This window comes from Lagopus muta, chromosome Z, assembly GCF_023343835.1.
Source record: "Lagopus muta isolate bLagMut1 chromosome Z, bLagMut1 primary, whole genome shotgun sequence".
In the NCBI taxonomy this organism is placed as follows: domain Eukaryota; kingdom Metazoa; phylum Chordata; class Aves; order Galliformes; family Phasianidae; genus Lagopus; species Lagopus muta.
In genome coordinates, this window is record NC_064472.1 from 14,244,297 (window position 1) to 14,261,442 (window position 17,146).

Here is a 17,146-nt window from a genome sequence, read left to right on the forward strand (position 1 = left end):
CGTTCAAGAGCTCCATCGAATCGCGGGTGACGTTCCTCGCGGGCCTGCTGACGGCGCAAACTCCACGCTGGCCGCGGCGGCGTGTCCTCCTCCGTGCCCCGGGCGGGCGCCGCCTCCGGCCGCGGTGCGGCTGGCGGCGGAGCGCGGGGGTATGGCGGCGGAGCGCGGCGGGCTGGAGGCGGCGGTGCGCGGCCGCCTGCGCGGGCTGCGGGAGCGCTGGGTGCGGGGCAGCCGGGAGCGGGGTGCGGCGGCCGCCGAGCCGGGCTCCGCAGACGGCGCCGAGGAGGCGGCGGAGGAAGTGAGCGCCCTGCAGGCACTGCCGGTGAGCGAGACCCTCCTTCTTCTCCGGCGCTGCGCGGGACCGCGTAAGGGCGCGGTGTGCGTGAATAACCCAAATTCCTCGTTGCAGCAAGGGAAGGACTCCGCGATCTCTAGGCCTTCCGCATCGGGCAGCAGGGATAACGCACCATGATGCGCGGCACCAGTGTCCTACTCTCCCTCTGCGCCGCTCGGTTTGTCGGGCTCCCGGAGCACTAACCCCCTGCTGTGGTTGTTTGCAGATCGACGTGCAGCTGTATATCATGTCCTTCCTCTCTCCCCAAGACCTGTGCCGCTTGGGGTGCACGAGTTGTTACTGGAGGGTGGCTGTGCAGGACCCCCTGCTGTGGAGGAATTTTCTCCTGCGGGATCTCCCGATTTGGACATCTGTTGATTGGAAATCTCTCCCAGCCGCAGAAATTTTTAATAAAGCCTTTTCACAAGTCAGCGATGAAGCCCTGTATGATTATATGGCAGCGTAAGTATTTCTCTGTTCTCTGATACAATTCACAAGCCCTGCACAGCAGCCCACAGACAGGTTTTATATTTCCAGTAGAAAGATTGTGTGGTAAGATGATACTGAATAAATGTTGATGGTTGTTAAACCCATTGCCTGTTTTGGAAATCTGATCTCCTGTTGTATGACAGTTTGGTCCGTTTGGAATTCAGCAGGATGTAAGATGCTTTGAGAAAGCAGAGGTTTTTGTAAACTATACCACAGGAAAACAGGAGAAGCTGCAAATCCTGGTGATGTTGATGAAAATGTTCTTAAGTACAATGGAAAAGTACACTCTTAATAAAAGTACTAAAAAGTATTTCAAATACAGCAAAACTAATGATTATTCCTTATCTCTGAATTAGAGATGGATTTCTTCAAGCCAGAGATTGGACTATTCTGTGGATAACTGTTTGGAAGGTCACAGCCAGGGCGTTGTGGTCGTGACTATAGAGGCTGTTCACAAGTGCTATCCCCCATGGGTCCATCTTGGGACCAGTGCTATTCAACATCGTTACCAATGACAGACAGTGGGACTGAGTCTACTCTTAGCAAGTTTGATGATGACACCAAGCTGAGCGTGCGTTTGATACAGTCAAAAGGGGGTGATGGTATCCAAAGGGACCTGAACAAGCTTGAAAAGTGGGACCATGAGAACCTAACGAGGTTCAGCGAGGCCAAGTGTGTAGTACTGTGTTTTGGTTAGGGCAGTCCCAGGTATATGTTTCTCCACAAGCTGGAGATGGAACTCATTGAGAGCACCCCTGTGGGCATGGTCTTCAGGTTCTGGTGGATGGAAAGCTGAACACGAGGCAGCACTGTGCACTTGTGGCCTAGTTGGCCAACAGAATCCTGCGCTGCAACAGAAGAGGTGTGGTCAGAGGGAAGAGAGAGATGATTGTCCCCCTCTGTTCTCCCCTTGTAAGGCCCCACTTGCAGTACTGCATCCAGGCCTGGCAGCCCCAGCACAAGAAAGATGTGGAACTGTTGGACCAGATCCACAGGAGAGCTGGGAAGATGACTGGAGAGCTGGAGCACCTCTCCTGTGAAAAAAGGCTGAGGGAGCTCAGCTTGTTCAGCCTGGAGAGGAGAAGGCTGTGGCAGTACTTGAAGAGCATTCACAAGAGGGGAGGATTACACTAGAGGATGGTGAGGCACAGGTTGAACAGAGAAGCTGCGGATGTCCCATTCCTGGAGGTGTTCAAGGCCAGGTTAGGTGGGGCTCTGAGCAACCTGATCTAATGGATGGTGATCCTTCCTATGGTGGCAGGGTTGGAACTGGTTGGTCCTTGAGGTCTCTTCTAATTCAAGCCATTCTAGATTCTTATGCTTTTTGTATTTTATTTTCAAGACTTAGGAGGAAAAAAAAAAAGTAAATATTGAGAGTGCATGGAATAACAAGTAGTACCATTTTAGTTCTGTTGATTACTGGCTAAAAGATAAAGTCTGTGATTAGAAGTAGTGTCGTTTAAAATCACAGAAACCTCTATAGTGTGTTTGGATGACTGAACAAAAACTCTGTGACAAACAGATTGTTCAGTTGTGGCTTTTTAAACTTCAGTTACTTTGCAGTAAAAGTTTTTCATTTGCAGTTACTTTTTCCCAAGATGATTTCATGAAACTTGCTTCATGAAGAAGTGCACTAAGACTCTACAGTCTTTTTGCCCTGCATCCTCACTTTGGATGGGAAAGAGGTACTCTGAATGTGAAGTAAAACATATTTCTGATTTTGAACATAGGATTTAAATGTTCTTAGGTCTGAATACTTAAGAACATCATATATTTGCAACCATCTGTCACTGATTGCCATTGTGTCATAAAATGGGTTGGGTTGGAAGGGACCTTTAAAACCGTCTAGCTCTAACCCCTACAGTAGGCAGAGTTGCCACCCACTAGATCAGGCTGCCCATGCCCCCATGCAACCTCTTATCATAACAGTGCTGTATGCACAGTGTTGGAGTTTCTAATTTTCCTTTTTTTTTTTTTTTTTTTTAATAAACAATAAGATTTATATTAAAGGTTTGAAAAGTCGGTGTTTGGAATCTGGATGAACTGATGCTTTTGCCTGCTTTATGGTGATGTCTGGAATCATCAGTTTGGAACTTTCAGCGTTGCATTTTCACCCTTTGCTTGAGTTGTAGAAGTAACAAAGCATGAGAAGTGTGGGACCTAAATAAATGTTTATTGATTAATACCACTTTTGTATTTTGTGTTTAATTTCTAGTTGCATCTATTTTAACACAGATATAAAAAAAGCTGTCCCCAGACCAGAAGAAGTTTGAAATCAAGCCGCCCCCGCTATGGTGCAGTCGCTTCCTTTTTGCAATCGCTGGTCACTCAGTCAGAACCTCGCTTTGCTATGTTTGGGCCGGGTTTGGAAGAGCTGGATGACTCTTTAGTACAAAAGATGATGACGTGCCCAGAAATCCTGCTAGTGGCTGGCTTACCTCAAAGACGAATTCATGGTAACGATAGTGATGGTTATTGTTTGTATTAATTTTAATTTTATGAACACATATAACAAAAAGCAGGGGAGAAATGGAAAAAGATTTTTTTTTAATGCCCCCCTTGAGACTCAAAAGCATACTGATTAAAAAAAACAAAAAAACAAAAAACTCTGCATGTATTTATTCAAAAGGATAAATACAATAAGCATTAGAATAAGATTGTTGCTGCAGTAAATTTAATGATTTCATTAAGGAAAAATCAAAGGTATCAAGATTTTGTTATTTTTTTCTATTTTGATCCTAATTTCCATGTCAGAATTGCTGTGGTAATAGAAATTTTCCTTTAGATCTTGCTTGCAGTTAAGTGGTTAAAAACTAGGTTTGTGTTTTTTATGCAGGAATTCAAGACTGATCATGTATGTGATTCAGTCATCCAGTGTCAAACAGTGTAAACTCCAGAGTTGTAGGACCATGAAAAGGAATTTTGACAAAGTTTAAAAACTTTCTTTTTAACATCTGTAATTTCACTTACGTCCAGACCTCACAAAAACTTTATTTCCTTTATTTAAACACAGCACAGTTGGAATGATTACATTATCACTGTAAGAGGTGTGAAAATATGGTGCGAAAATAGAACTTCTTAGTTACCTTTTTCTCGCATTTTCAATTCAGTTTGTTGTAAATAGTCCAGAAACTTTTCTGTGCTAGTTTAGGGTGACAGACACAAGTCTAACTCCTCTCTTAGCTTTCTAGGTTCGACCCTAAATGTTAAATGTATGGAAATACCTTCTTGTTTTCTTCTAATGCTGCTTATTTTAGTTAAATTAACTGTCTGTGTGGCCAATTTAGAGCAGGTGTAAAATTTCATCATGAAATAATGTATGCAAACTACCCCTAGCAGCAGCATGTTTGTATGTATCCATTTTACCACACCACTGCATTTTTCAACCTGGAACTTAATTGTATTCGATGACAAAGTGTTTGTAGTCTTTTATGCTTTCTTTCCTGTAGGAATTGGATCAGGAGTCAGTTTTCAGATGAATAATAATCAAAAATTCAACATTGTGACGTTGTACTCAACCACCAGGTAAGATTACTTCTCCACAGAAAAGCACAATTTTTCAGTTGTTTCATACATCTCATGTTTGTTTTGGTTTTTTTTTTAATGTGACTCCTTATAAACTGAAACTTCAATACATATCTTCACTCTTTCTCTTCCCTTCTTCAGCTGCTACATTTTCATATGGAAGTAATAAACTTATTTCCCTAATTTTATATATTTATCATGCATATTTGTTACACATAACAGGTCCTCCTGTCCCTCTTGATACCTTAAAAGACAATAAACATATGCTAGTTTGTGTTTTCGGGTATATTTTCATATGCATCTCACAAATTGCTTGTCATCATAAACATACAGTAGAAAAAATGGGTGGGAATGAAAATTTTTGGTGGCTTAGAATACTTTCCTTCCACTTTACTATGCTGCCTAGATTTTGTTTTGCATTCTCTACTTAATTAACCTGACTACTGAAATATTTTAATATCTTGTAGTGTGGAAAGGAAGAGAGCGAGAGAAGAACAAGCTTCTGTTGTGAATAAGATGTTCTACCAGCAGAACAGCACTGCAGGGAATCAACAAGCTGTGCAGTACAACGTAATAGCTCAAGTTAAAAGGGTGTGCGAAGTAGTTGATGGATTCATTTATGTTGCTAATGCAGAAGCTCATAAAAGTAAGGAACTTCTCTCTTTTTTGATTTAATTCATATTTTGTGAATGGTATTTTACGGATGGTTGGAATGTCGTAACGATCTGTGAAAAGAATGAAATACATGAAAATCCATGTTCAGATTGCTTCACTTTAGTGCTGTTTCTTCAGGTCTTACTCAGAGGTTACCTATCCTAAACACTTTCCATTATTTTCCTGTGAGGGGTTATGTCCCCTGGATTTGGTTATAATTAACATTGGTAAGGCAGTTATTTAAGCTATATCTGGTAAATGATTTGAATTTAAATATATATACACACACACAAACTAAACAGAAATAAAACAAAAAACCTTGGGGGTTAGGAAGGAGGAAAACCTGGAATGATAGTAGTGATGGAACAGTCTGGAAACAGAGCCTTCACCAGAAAGACTGCAGTGTAAGATGCAATTAATCCAGACCAGGATGGTCATATAGTAAGATGAGTCCAAACAAGCATCATGTTAATTGTCTTTACATACATCAGCTTTAAATGGACGAAAAGTGTTAATTCAGGAAATAAGAGGTATACTGAGGCTGCAGACTGTATGTATAGTGTGTCAGTATTTCTCAGTGGCTTGTTGTAGTCTTGGACTCTGCGGGGTACCTGGAAAACACTGTGATGTTAAGGACTTGATTAAGCTGTATGTGTAATTTATAGAGCTCTTTAAATAACACCTAAGTTTGGTGTAGATACAGATGATCTAGCCTTGAGAGTAGCAAACTGGATAATTTGCCTCTCTTTCTTCCAGTCCTCTTTCCTCAACTCTGAGACCTTATGTGTCTGAAAATTAATACTCATTTGAAAATTATATTTTATATACCTGAAAATTGTTTTATATACTTGAAAAAATATATAAATAAAATAAAAACAATTGAAAATTAATATGTATGAATGTTCTCCTTGAGGTTTACATGTATTTAATATTCATGTATTTATTAAAAATTGTTTCCTAGAGCATGATCGTGAGGAGGAACTGGCTCATATTTTGGCTATGATTGATCCAGCCCTTGGGCCTCCTAACAGACCTCTGCTAGTTCTGTCTTGTGTCTCTCATTTTGGTGTGGAAAGGATTCCTTGTGTTCATATGGCACATCAGCTGCAACTAAATCTGCTACCTCGACCCTGGATGGTACTTGCTTTTAAATCTTTGTCTTCTGTTTCTAGATGGCTCAAATGTAATGTAAGATCATTATAGTTCCTGAACTGTACCTATATAAGAAAGTGTACAGCTTTCAACAATACTGTATAACCACTCCAACTAAATGAAGAATTTAGTGTATCTGGTCCTGTAAGATAAGCATTAGCCAAGCTCACCATAAAGGTGGTTTGGCCAGGTGTCCACACAAGAAGCTTCAGATGGAGCCAAAACGGGAAAGAAGTGTGAAGTGCTGGTCTTGAAGGAATTAAGGAAAATTCAGTTAAATTTGAATTTAAATTTTCTGAATCTCAGCCCAAAGCCTTAACTATAGGATGGATTTCTCTGATGTTTTTCATGAGTCTCTTAACTATCACTTGTTTGGCATGATGTATTGAGAGAATGTAATTGTTTAGTCTAGTTTGGTTAGTCGGTTTATTTGAAAGGAATCTTTGGAGACCATCTAGTCCAACTGTCTGATCTCTTCAGGGCTAGCCAAAAGTTAAAATATTTTAGTGAGGGCATTATCCAAATGCCTCTTAAACACTGACAGGTGCAGGCATCAGGCACCCCTCCCAGAGGCCTGTTCCAGCCTCATGGTGAATACCACCCTCATGGTGAATAAACGTTTCCTAATGCCCAGTCAACCTCAGCTGGCATAGATCTGTGCCCTTCCCATCCTATCATCTCAGAAACAGAGTCCAGCACCTCCCTCTCCACTTCCCCTCCTCTAAAGTTATAGACTACAATGAGGTCACCTCCTGACCTTCTCTTCTCCAGTCTACAGGACTACTCAGGTGTCTTCAGCAATTTCTCACAGGACATACCTTCCAGGCCTGTCATAGTGAAGTACTTTAACATCCTTTTTTTATTATTCAACTGCACACAATATTCAAGGTGAGGCCACACCAAAACTGAAGCAGGAGAATCATTTCTGGCTGACTGTGCTGTTCAGTGTCCTTAACAATGTGATTTGCCCATTTGGCTGTCTGGCTCATGCTGAGCTGCTGTCACCAGCATGCCCAGATCCCTTCCTGCTGACTCGCTTTCCAGCCACTCCCAAGTGTGCCTATGTCTGGCATTGCTCTCTCCCAAGAGCAGTTCCCTGCATTTCTTTTGTTGAACTTCACACTGTTGATTATTGTCTGGAGGTTCAAGGTATCTGCATCTCTTTTCAAGGCTTTCAGTGAGTCAAAGCACCTCCTGATATTACAGCAAACTTACTGAGAATGTATTTCACTTCTGCATCTAAGTCACGGATAGAAATGTTGAACAGAACTGGTCCTTCTGTTGAACCTTGAGTTCTTGACAAATCAATTCTTTTTTTTTTTTTTTTTTACCTGAAGTGCTGGACCAATTGTTTCATGCGTGCCAAGTGGAATATTTATCATTATGGCTCAGTTATGTGTAACTTGTTTTCTGATAATGTTGTGTAGGAAAAGAAATTCCAATTTGTTTCCTTTGCTTTCTTTAAGAAAAATCTTCAGAAGCTTTTTCTTTTCAGTGTAACATCTGTAATAGGCACTTTATACTACATTACAAAATCTGAAAAGAAATAATACGTCTTGAATTGTAATTGAATTGTGTTGACATTTTTTTAGAGGGATTTTCAAGTAGCTTCTCATCTGTAATGTAAATAAAATGTTCTCAAGTAGCGATTGAAGTAATTGAAATTAAATTCACCAGAATATCAAGAATGCAGGGCTTTTCTAATGAATCTCATAATTAATTCTTTAAAAAATGTTTTCATTTTGCACCTTGCTTTCAGGAAACTTGTGCTAAGGGTTTGGAAGTGAGTGGTAAAAATGTAAATTTGATAGATTTCTGACTCTAAAGATAAACATGGAGTGCAGCTAAAATATGATTACATTGCCTGTTAACTGTAATATATGAGATTTAAAAAATATTCTGTGATATTATTATTTTTACAGGTGCAGGACACTGTAGCTGCAACTTTAAGTGGATTGCTAAGTGGAATTGAATGGCTCTTGGAGGAAGCGGATTGTAAAAATGCACAATAGTTGAACTTATTTTGTTTTACTGTATAGAGACTTCTGTGTTTTAAAATTCACACGAAATGGGAATGTCATCCTGAGTCAGAAATATCAGAAAGAAGATTTAAAACAAAATATAGAGTATATTTCAATGCACATAAAAAAAATTAACATTGTTAATTAGAAGAACAAGTAAGGGTTCTTGGGTTCCTGCAGCTGATGAAGAATTGGCTTCATAAAGGTATCTGGGTGTTTGGTTGTTTTTTTTGTTTGGTTTTTTTTTGTTTTGTTTTGTTTTGTTTTTTTGTGTTAGTTTCTTCTTTGAATCTAGGGCCTTCATAGTGCAATCTTTCCTAAGAATATCTGATAATCTAATCTTTTCTGTAAATATACCAAACACTAGGTTAATTTATCAGCGTAGTCGCATTGCACACATCTCGCCTTTAGTTATTTTATTTAGTTAATATAAATTCAGAGAGAGCTCAGCAGTGACAGTTGTCTGACCAAAGAAAATACACTACATTGTTATCTTGCTCTTGGCTCATCTTTTGTAGGTTAACAGATAAATAGTATATTTTTCAGAATAACATATTTCTCTCCTTTTTTTTCCTTCCCCTGAAGTAATTAACTCTGTGATAAGAAATAGTGCTTAGGGGAGAATTATCAGAATTTGCAGAAATGGACAAGTAAAATCCCTTCTGTCAGTCACATGTTTCTTGTTTGTCATCTTATTTGCCAGTACACCACAAAACACTTAAGCATCTTCAACATTCTGCTGCAGATAAATTAGTTTAAACTGACATACATGTTGCCATGAATGAATATTAAGTGGAATGATTAATCTTTCAGTGCTCAAGGACCTGTCAGTTACTCAAATAATTGTTGCTATTTGCAGATGTGAAATATTTGACTTAAAATTTTCTACACAGTTGCAAATATTTTTGTAAAAAGGGAAACAGCACTTCAGATCTGGAATGGTAGTATTTTGTATTGTTGTCTTTTGAGACAGTTCTGCTTCTGGTCTTCCACCTTTTAAACAATTTTTCACAGAGTCACAGAATTGTAGGGGTTAGAAGGGACCTCCAGAGATCATCGAGTCCAACCCCCCTGCCAAAGCAGGTTCCCTACAGCAGGTCACACAGGTAGGCATCCAGGCAGGTCTTGAACATCTCCAGAGAAGGAGACTTTTTTTTAATTGTTGAATGAATATTCAGAGACTTCCCTTAGCTTTTTTTTTGCCTATGAATGTATTTGTTCTGTTTTGTTTGTAGTTTATTTTCTTTACCTTTCTCCATAGAAATGCAGTCGTCTTGAAAAACTTTTTAGTGCCTAGATAGATAAATGGCTACATGGTGTAAGTACAACTATAACTACCTTTATCTGGTATGTGTTTGTGCTTAACACAGCTATTTCAGGAACATTCCATTTAGGAATTATCCCTCTCTCTCTCTCTCTCTTAATGAAGTAGTACAAAGATGGAAGTGTTGTCTTACTTTCTTGCATATTTATCCTGTATTAACTCAGTTTTCTGGACTTTACCCTGACTTCATATCCAGGCATGTTTGGAGTAAAAATCTACGGGAAGCCATACAATACTAATTCTGCAACTAACTCTGCTTTGATAGAGTATGTGTACTTTGTCCTCTGAGGTAGGATGCAAAACATGGATAACTGGAGAAAAATTTCCACACAGTGGGTGCATGTGAACTTCCTGCTAGTCACAATAATTCTGTAGTGATCTGTCTACTTGAATGCAGCATCCTGATTCTGTGTTAGATACTATGAATGTTTGTTTCTGTCAGATCCTCCTTCTACTTTCTAAAAAATAAATTATTTTTTTTAAATGGCATTTCTATTCTTCTTTCCTTTTATATTACACCTCCCCCCCAATACCTGCACATACACAAATGTTTACGGCCGTGCTGCTGTAACAGGTAACAAGCTGTCACTGTCATGTTAACCATTAATGAAAACAATATTATTGAACAATATTATTTAATTAACAGATACTTATTCATTATCATTTTAAAAGGTCAAGATAATGTGAAAACACAGTTCTCCTTAACCTAAAGGACTTTGGTTAAATTAATTTACAGTAACTTAATTGTTTTTAAAGGTGCTGCCTAGGAGACAGACAGAGGAAATTGGAAGTTTGTGCAGCTGCATCAGTGGAATTTCAGAGCTGGTGGGACAGCCTGTATGGCTGCAGTGGAACAATACTGTACCCTGGAGTGCTGCAGGCCCAGCACTGTGACCATGCCAGGGAGGGTGGTGTCCCGCTCTGCTCTACACTGTGAAGCCTATCCTCCAGCAACGGGTGTGGGTTTGGGTGCCACAGTACAGAAAGGACACACAACTCTTAGTGTGTGTCCAAAGAAGGGCCACAAAGATGGGGGAGGGTCTGGGAGGCAAGGTGCATGAGGAGTGGCTGAGGGCCCTGTGTGCTGGGCCCAGAGCAGAGGAGCTGACGGGAGGCCTGATGGCAGCTGCAGCTTCTCACAGGGAGTGGAGGGCAGCGCCGGGCTCTGCTCTGTGTGACAGCGACAGGGCCCGAGGGAACGGCATGGAGCTGTGCAGGGGAGGGATGGAGGTTAGGGAAGGGCTCTGCACCACAGGGCGGTGGGCATGGAACAGACTGCCTGGAGCAATGGGCATGGCCTTGAGCTGCTGCAGTTCATGGGGCATTTAAGTAATGCTCTCAGAAATAGGGTTTGAATTTTGGGTGGACCTCTGTGGAGCCAGGAGTTGAACTTGGTGATCCTTGTGAGTCCCTTCCAATGCTGTCATTCTATGATACAGCTGTGGAAAATGTGGAGAAGAGCGTGTGCTTCGCATATGAACAGCTCAGATGCCAAAAGATAAACCATGGAATGATTTAAGAAGCCACATGCCAAATGATAATTGCACAGAAGAGATTGCTGTAGATTTTGTTTAGATCTAGTTTTTTAAGATTTCAGGCAGAACAATTACTATGTAAACTCTGGACTTTGGTGAGCTTACAAGTGTAATGATGCGCATAAGTTTCATAGAATCGTATAACCACCAAGATTGGAAAAGACCTCTGAGATCACCCAGTTCAACCATCCACCTACCACCAATATTTCCCACTAAACCATGTTCCTCATTACAACATTTAAATGTTTCTTGAGCACCTCAAGGGCTGGTAACTCCACCATCTCCCTGGGCAGCCCATTCCAGTGTCTGACTTTTCCTTCAGAGAAGAATTTTTTCCTAACACCCAACCTGAATCTTATCTGGTACAACTTCAGGCCATTCCCTCTAGTCCTACTGCTAGTGTCTCACTCCAATTATCAGAGGGAGAGGAGATTCTTTGATATTATGTATACCCTATCTGAGATTAAGAAACAACAGTTCAAATGTTGGTCCAACCAGTTTATTACAAATCCTGGTCACTAAGAGAAAATGAAGGCAGTGTCTACTATGAATTAGGGTGATGGGGAAGGGAAAGTGGAAGATAGGAAAGAGGAAAGAAGGAAGAATTACATAAAGCGGGGATAGTCACAACCAAGATCCAGCAGCATCCCATTGCACGCTGTTCTGATGGTCCGAGGCCAATACAGGAGCAAAAGTGCAGGGGAGAGCCGCACAGAGTGGCCAGCCTTGGGCAGCAAGCTGGTACAGATGGAACAGGCCAGGAGAGTCTGTCAACAGGGAGGTGTCATGTTGTGAGGCATCTGACGTCAGACACCTAACCTCTTGGTTGTAGGTCCCTTTTCTATCTTCCTTCTTCTGCCAACATGGCATTCCTGCGCACTAAGAGTCATGTGCAGCACCCCTGAGATGGCCATATCCCTCAAGATGAGCCCACACAAAAGACTGCTTCCCAGCCATTAAGCTGCTACCTATCTCTCTCTCCTTGCCTCTGGCCACCAAATCTTCACACAAAAGATTTCTCCAACTTCAACCAGAACTTTCCTGGACTTGTCCACTTGTGTTCCTCAGCAAGCTTTGAGACAAAGGTGCAAAAGGAATAATCTCTCACAGCTAGTTACATGGGAGAAGAGACTGCCTGCCACCTCATCACAACCTCTCTTCAGGTTGTGAAGAGTGATAAGGTCACTCGTAAGCCTCCTCTTCTCCAGAATAAAGAATTTCAGCTCCATAGATGCCTTTCATAAGACTTATGCTCCAGACCCCTCACCAGCTTTGTTGTCCTTCTCTGAACACACTCCAGAGCCTCAGTGTCTTTCTTATAGCGAGGGGCCTAAAACTGCACACAGCGCTTGAGGTGCAGCCCCACCAGAGCTGAGTACAGGGGGATGATCACTGCCCTGTTCCTGCTGCCAACGCTTTTTCTGATGCAAGCCAGGATGCCATTGGCCTTTTTGGCCACCTGGGCACATTGCTGAGCGCTGACCAGCACCCCCAGCTCCTTTTTCTCCACACAGCCATTCTGCCCAAGCCCACAGTGTGCCTGGGGTTGTTGTGGCCGAAGTGCAGGACCCGGCACTCATTCTTGTTGAACCTGATCCCTTTGGCCTCAGCCCAGCCATCCCGCCTGCCCGGAGGGCATTCCTACCCCAGGCAGATCAACGCTTCCTCCCATCTTGGTGTCGTCTGCAAACTTGTTGAGGGTGCACTCAATGCCCTCATCCAGGTCACCAACAAAGACATTAAACAGGACAGGCCCCAGCTCTGACCCTTAGGGAGCACCGCTTGTGACTGTCCACTGGCTGGATTTAACTCCATTCACCACCACCCTCTGGACTGGCCACGCAGCGATTTCTTTACCCAGCAAAGAGCGCATCTGTCCAAGCCACAGGCTGCCAGCTTCTCCAGAATACTGAGGGAGACAGTGCCAAATGTTTTGCTAAAGTTTAGGACTTAAATTTCAAAAGTAGTTACAATTTGAATACTAGTATGTCTCAAAAATATGTTTTATATTTCAAATAAAATAAAATGTGTTGTCTATGTTTATATTTATGAGTTACAGTGGATGTAACCTAGAATGCTGTCTGTAAGCGTCTAGTGTCTGCGGCTCCTCCTGGAGCGGCCCTTTGCGGTCGCAGAGCGGGCAAGCGCGGACCCTTCCTCTCCGTGCAAGCTCTCCGCATCCCTCTAGATGGCACTACTGATCTACAGCAGCTGCCGGCGACCACCAGCTCAACTGACAAAGCAGTTTCAAGTCACCGGTTTTCTTTTCTCTGATACAGAAACAGGCAGTTATAGAACAGCATATAAGAAAACAAAAACAAAACAAAACCAAAGCAAACAACAGAAAAGCAAATTCCCCCCTCCCCCCCCCCCCCCAAAAAAAAAAAATCACAAAAACAACAACATCGACAAAAACCACCCAAAGTTTTCCAAAAGATTATAGAGAGAGGGTATTATGTCACTCTTCTTTTCTTTTGTCCACCCTAATCATAAAATCACAGAATGGCTTGGGTTGGAAGGGACTTCGAGGACCACCCAGTTCCAATCCCTTGCCATGGGCAGTGCTACCACTCACCAGTTCAGGTTGCACAGATCCTCATCTAACTGGCCTTGAATGCCTCCGGGCAACCTGTGCCTGTGCCTCATCACCCTCTAAAGAATTTCCTCAAAACATCTAATTGAAACCTCCCCTCCTTCAGATTAAAATGTTTCCTTCTTGTCCTATAACTGTCAAAAAACTTGAGAAGTTTGTCTCTTTTGTTGTAAACTCCCTTTGAGTACTGAAATGCCACAATGAGATCTCCCCTCAGCCTTCTCCTCTCCAGGCTGAACAAGCCCAGCTCCTTCAGCCTTTTTTCACAGGAGAGGTGCTCCAGCTCTCCAGTAATCTTCCCAGCCTTCCTCTGGACCTCCTCCAACAGTTCTGCATCTTTCTTCTGCTGAGGCGCACAGACCTGGATGCAGTACTGCAAGTGGGGCCTCACAAGGGGAGAGCTGAGGGGAAAAATCATCTTCGTCTCCCTGATGGCCACATCTCTTTTGATGCAGCCCATGGTTCTTTTGGCCTACCAGGCTGCAAATGCACAGTGCTAGACCATGTTCAGCTTTTTGTCCTACAGTATCCCCAAGTCCGTCTACATAGGGCTGCTCTCTGTTGGTTCTCCCAGTCTGTACACATAACTGGGATTTTCCTGACCTAAGTGCAGCACCTTGCACTTGGCCTTGCTTAACCTCATTAGGTTTTCATGGTCCCACTTTTTATCTAGTCCAGATCCCTTTGGATGGCATACCTTCCTTCTGTTGTATCAACTGCACTGCTCAGCTTGGTGTTGTCAACGAAATTGGTGAGGGTACACTCAGCCCCACTGTCTATGTCACTGATAAATACCTTGAAGAGCACTGGTTCCCCTCACCAGCTGGTACTGGTACTCCTCACCAGCCCCCACCTGGATGTGGAGCAATGGGTACTGAAAATCTAGTGAATATTAATTTTGGAAATGTTACCACTAAAGAGAGTATCTGGAGTCATTGTCAACAGAATGTATGAAATAATAGCTGGACTATTGCAAGATGGTTGAAAATTTAGTACGTGATTTAATTTTTGTTTTGTGACATTTTGTTGTGAATGGTTCTGGATAAGATAATCTCCTTATGTCAGAGAGTTTCCAACCTACTGGCTTGCCTGGGCTACACTGAATGAAGAGATATTGTCTTAGGCAACATATAAAATATACAATATGGTTAGTGTATATAAGCAACAAAACTTATTTTTATTAAAACATAAAAAAGGAGAGAGAAACAACACAAAACTAGTGGGATATTTCACCTTGTTTTTGTGCAACTAACTCATCAGTCTGATTCAATGACAGTGATTGCCATTCTTAGTGAGCTCTTGAATGTACATCAGGGATTTCTGATGATCTTTTATTCTTTCTGTGCTTCATCCTTGAAAATAATTTTCACAGATCTACATACTGCCAAAAGTCTGCATCCAGGTCTAGGGCCTCCATAACAGGCATGACATGGAGCTTTTGGAGAGAGTCCAGAGGAGGGCCATGAAGGTGATCCAAGAGATGAACACCTCTCCTATAAAGACAGGCTGAAGGAACAGGGCTCCATCAGCCTGGAAAAGAGAAGACTCCATAGAGATCTCATTGCAGCCTTCCAGTATTTAAATGGAGCTTATAAACATGAGGGAAATAAACTTTTTACATGGGTAGATAGTGATCGGACTTGGAGGAATGGTTTTAAACTAACACAAGGGAGATTTAGATTAGATGCCAGGGGGAATTTTTTTACTGACAGCGTGGTGAGGTGCTGGCACATGTTTTCCAGAGAGGCTGTGGATGCCCCATCCCTGGACATGTTAGAGGCCAGATTGAATGGAGCCCTGGGAAATCTGATCTGGTACTTGATCTAGCAGCTGGCAACCCTGCCTGTGACTGTGAGGTCCCTTCAAACCTGAGCCATTCTACTATCCAATGATTCTGAAAAGTCATGACGTAGATGAGGCATGATTGTGAAGTGAGGGATATTTTACTCTGGTAAGAGAGGTCTGATAAAAATCTGGTAAAAAGACATGATTAGATTTTTCTTTGAGTTACATATCTGACTGCAACTCAGTATACACCCTTTGAAATTTGGAGGATATTATATTTATGCTGATTGAAAATGTAGTTGCAAATATACAAAAAATGATGTTTTGGAATCCTGAAACCCATTTACAAATTTCCTTATCAAATTGGAAAGCAAGGCTGCATATTTTCTGCTATTTATGGGATTGTGTTTAGGCAGTGTATCAAAATCCATAAACTTATTTGCCATAACTTGAGTTGGGACTGCACAGCTTGCTTCCCATGTTCCAGTTTCAGCCTAGCCAGTACTGATCACACACTGATGTGTGGTTGTTGTGAGCAACGGATGTGCACGTGGGGCTGGGCAAGGCCACTTGATGAGGCAGAGCCACCAACACGATGGTGCAGGCAGAGGGCACCTGCGGGACCAGCTGAGCTGGGTCTCATGCAGCCAATGGGCTGCTGGTTGAACACGCCTTTCTTATATAGAAGAGTAAAGAAATTGTATTTTTGGGGGCCAATTACAGAAAGCGATGCTAGATCCCAAGCTTATGCTTCAGTCTCAGATCAGAACATTTTTACATCCAGGCTGCTTTCAGTTCTTTTAAGAGGATAAAATTACAGATAAGTACTATAAATTGTACAGCAGAGGTGCTCAGTGAGTGAGGCAGAGCAAAGACCAAAACTTGGTGGCTCTGTATACAGGGTTTATTTAAGAACCGGTGGGACCAAGTTATCTCCCTCACTAGGTCACTTCTCCACAGGCATTTTGTTCAATATGTCTGCACTTCCCAATGGAGGTAATACCTGGCCCATGGTCAGGCAGAAAGTCCTGTTAGTGTGTGCTGTGCAGTTGCACACAGTTACCAGTACTAGGCATTACTGGCTGAGGTTCCTGGGTGTCCTCAGCTTTCATGCCAGTGTTTTAACCCCTTCTGTATACTGTGTGGACTCTCACTAGTGTACTCTATGGTACTGCATAGTACCATAGTACTAACATAGTACTCTATGGTACTGCAGACTCCAGACTGGACACCATGATTGAAATTCAGACTCACAACTTCTCAAGTGGGTCAGTCCCTGACCTTCAGTGTTCCCTTCCAAATGCAGTATTTTGTGTTCATCTCTGCTCCACGCCTGGAGGTACATGACGAACCTACTGACCCACTGCATGCACACTTGCAATAAATTCTGGCTGTCCTGGCACCAGGAGCCTAGTATCTCTGGATGTGTATGCTCTGCATATGACAGCATGCAGAAACAGTTATCTGATGGGCAAGAAAAGATCAAAGGCATTCAGCATTCTCCTGAAGGCTGTAATCAATCAAGCCATCTGCTCTGCTGCAGAATTCTGTGAGTGTTAAAGCCTCAAAATAAATTCATCCATTGTGTGGCAAACTGATCAGTAGTGGGAGACATCAGTTGTGAGTATTACACTGTCCCAGGAGTAAATTTCTCCAAGCTCTAAAAAATCTTGTGAAATGAGGCTGACAACAATGTGTGTACACCGTCTAAATTCATTAAACCATTTAATAGAG

General features: G+C 42.2%; 2 protein-coding genes across 3 annotated transcripts in view; both read left to right on the plus strand.

Moving 5' to 3' along the window:
- Nucleotides 1-17,146, plus strand: part of GHR (growth hormone receptor) — a 996,322-nt gene that overhangs the window by 709,317 nt on the left and 269,859 nt on the right. The gene's annotated exons all lie outside the window — the stretch shown is intronic.
- FBXO4 (F-box protein 4) lies at nt 152-9,981 on the plus strand. The gene is made up of 7 exons (XM_048930917.1): nt 152-322; nt 561-796; nt 3,059-3,279; nt 4,273-4,348; nt 4,816-4,994; nt 5,964-6,139; nt 8,077-9,981. The coding sequence occupies exons 1-7, from the start codon at nt 152-154 to the stop codon at nt 8,164-8,166; spliced, it is 1,149 nt and encodes a 382-aa protein (XP_048786874.1). The 3' UTR covers nt 8,167-9,981.

What these genes read in the sequence shown, in the direction of transcription:
- FBXO4 (XM_048930917.1), top strand. Translation starts at nt 152, where the DNA reads ATGGCGGCGGAGCGCGGCGGGCTGGAGGCGGCGGTGCGCGGCCGCCTG. An exon ending in ACGTTGTACTCAACCACCAG is followed by an intron (nt 4,349 to 4,815) that starts GTAAGATTACTT and finishes AATATCTTGTAG; the next exon opens with TGTGGAAAGGAAGAGAGCGA. An exon ending in TAATGCAGAAGCTCATAAAA is followed by an intron (nt 4,995 to 5,963) that starts GTAAGGAACTTC and finishes ATTGTTTCCTAG; the next exon opens with AGCATGATCGTGAGGAGGAA.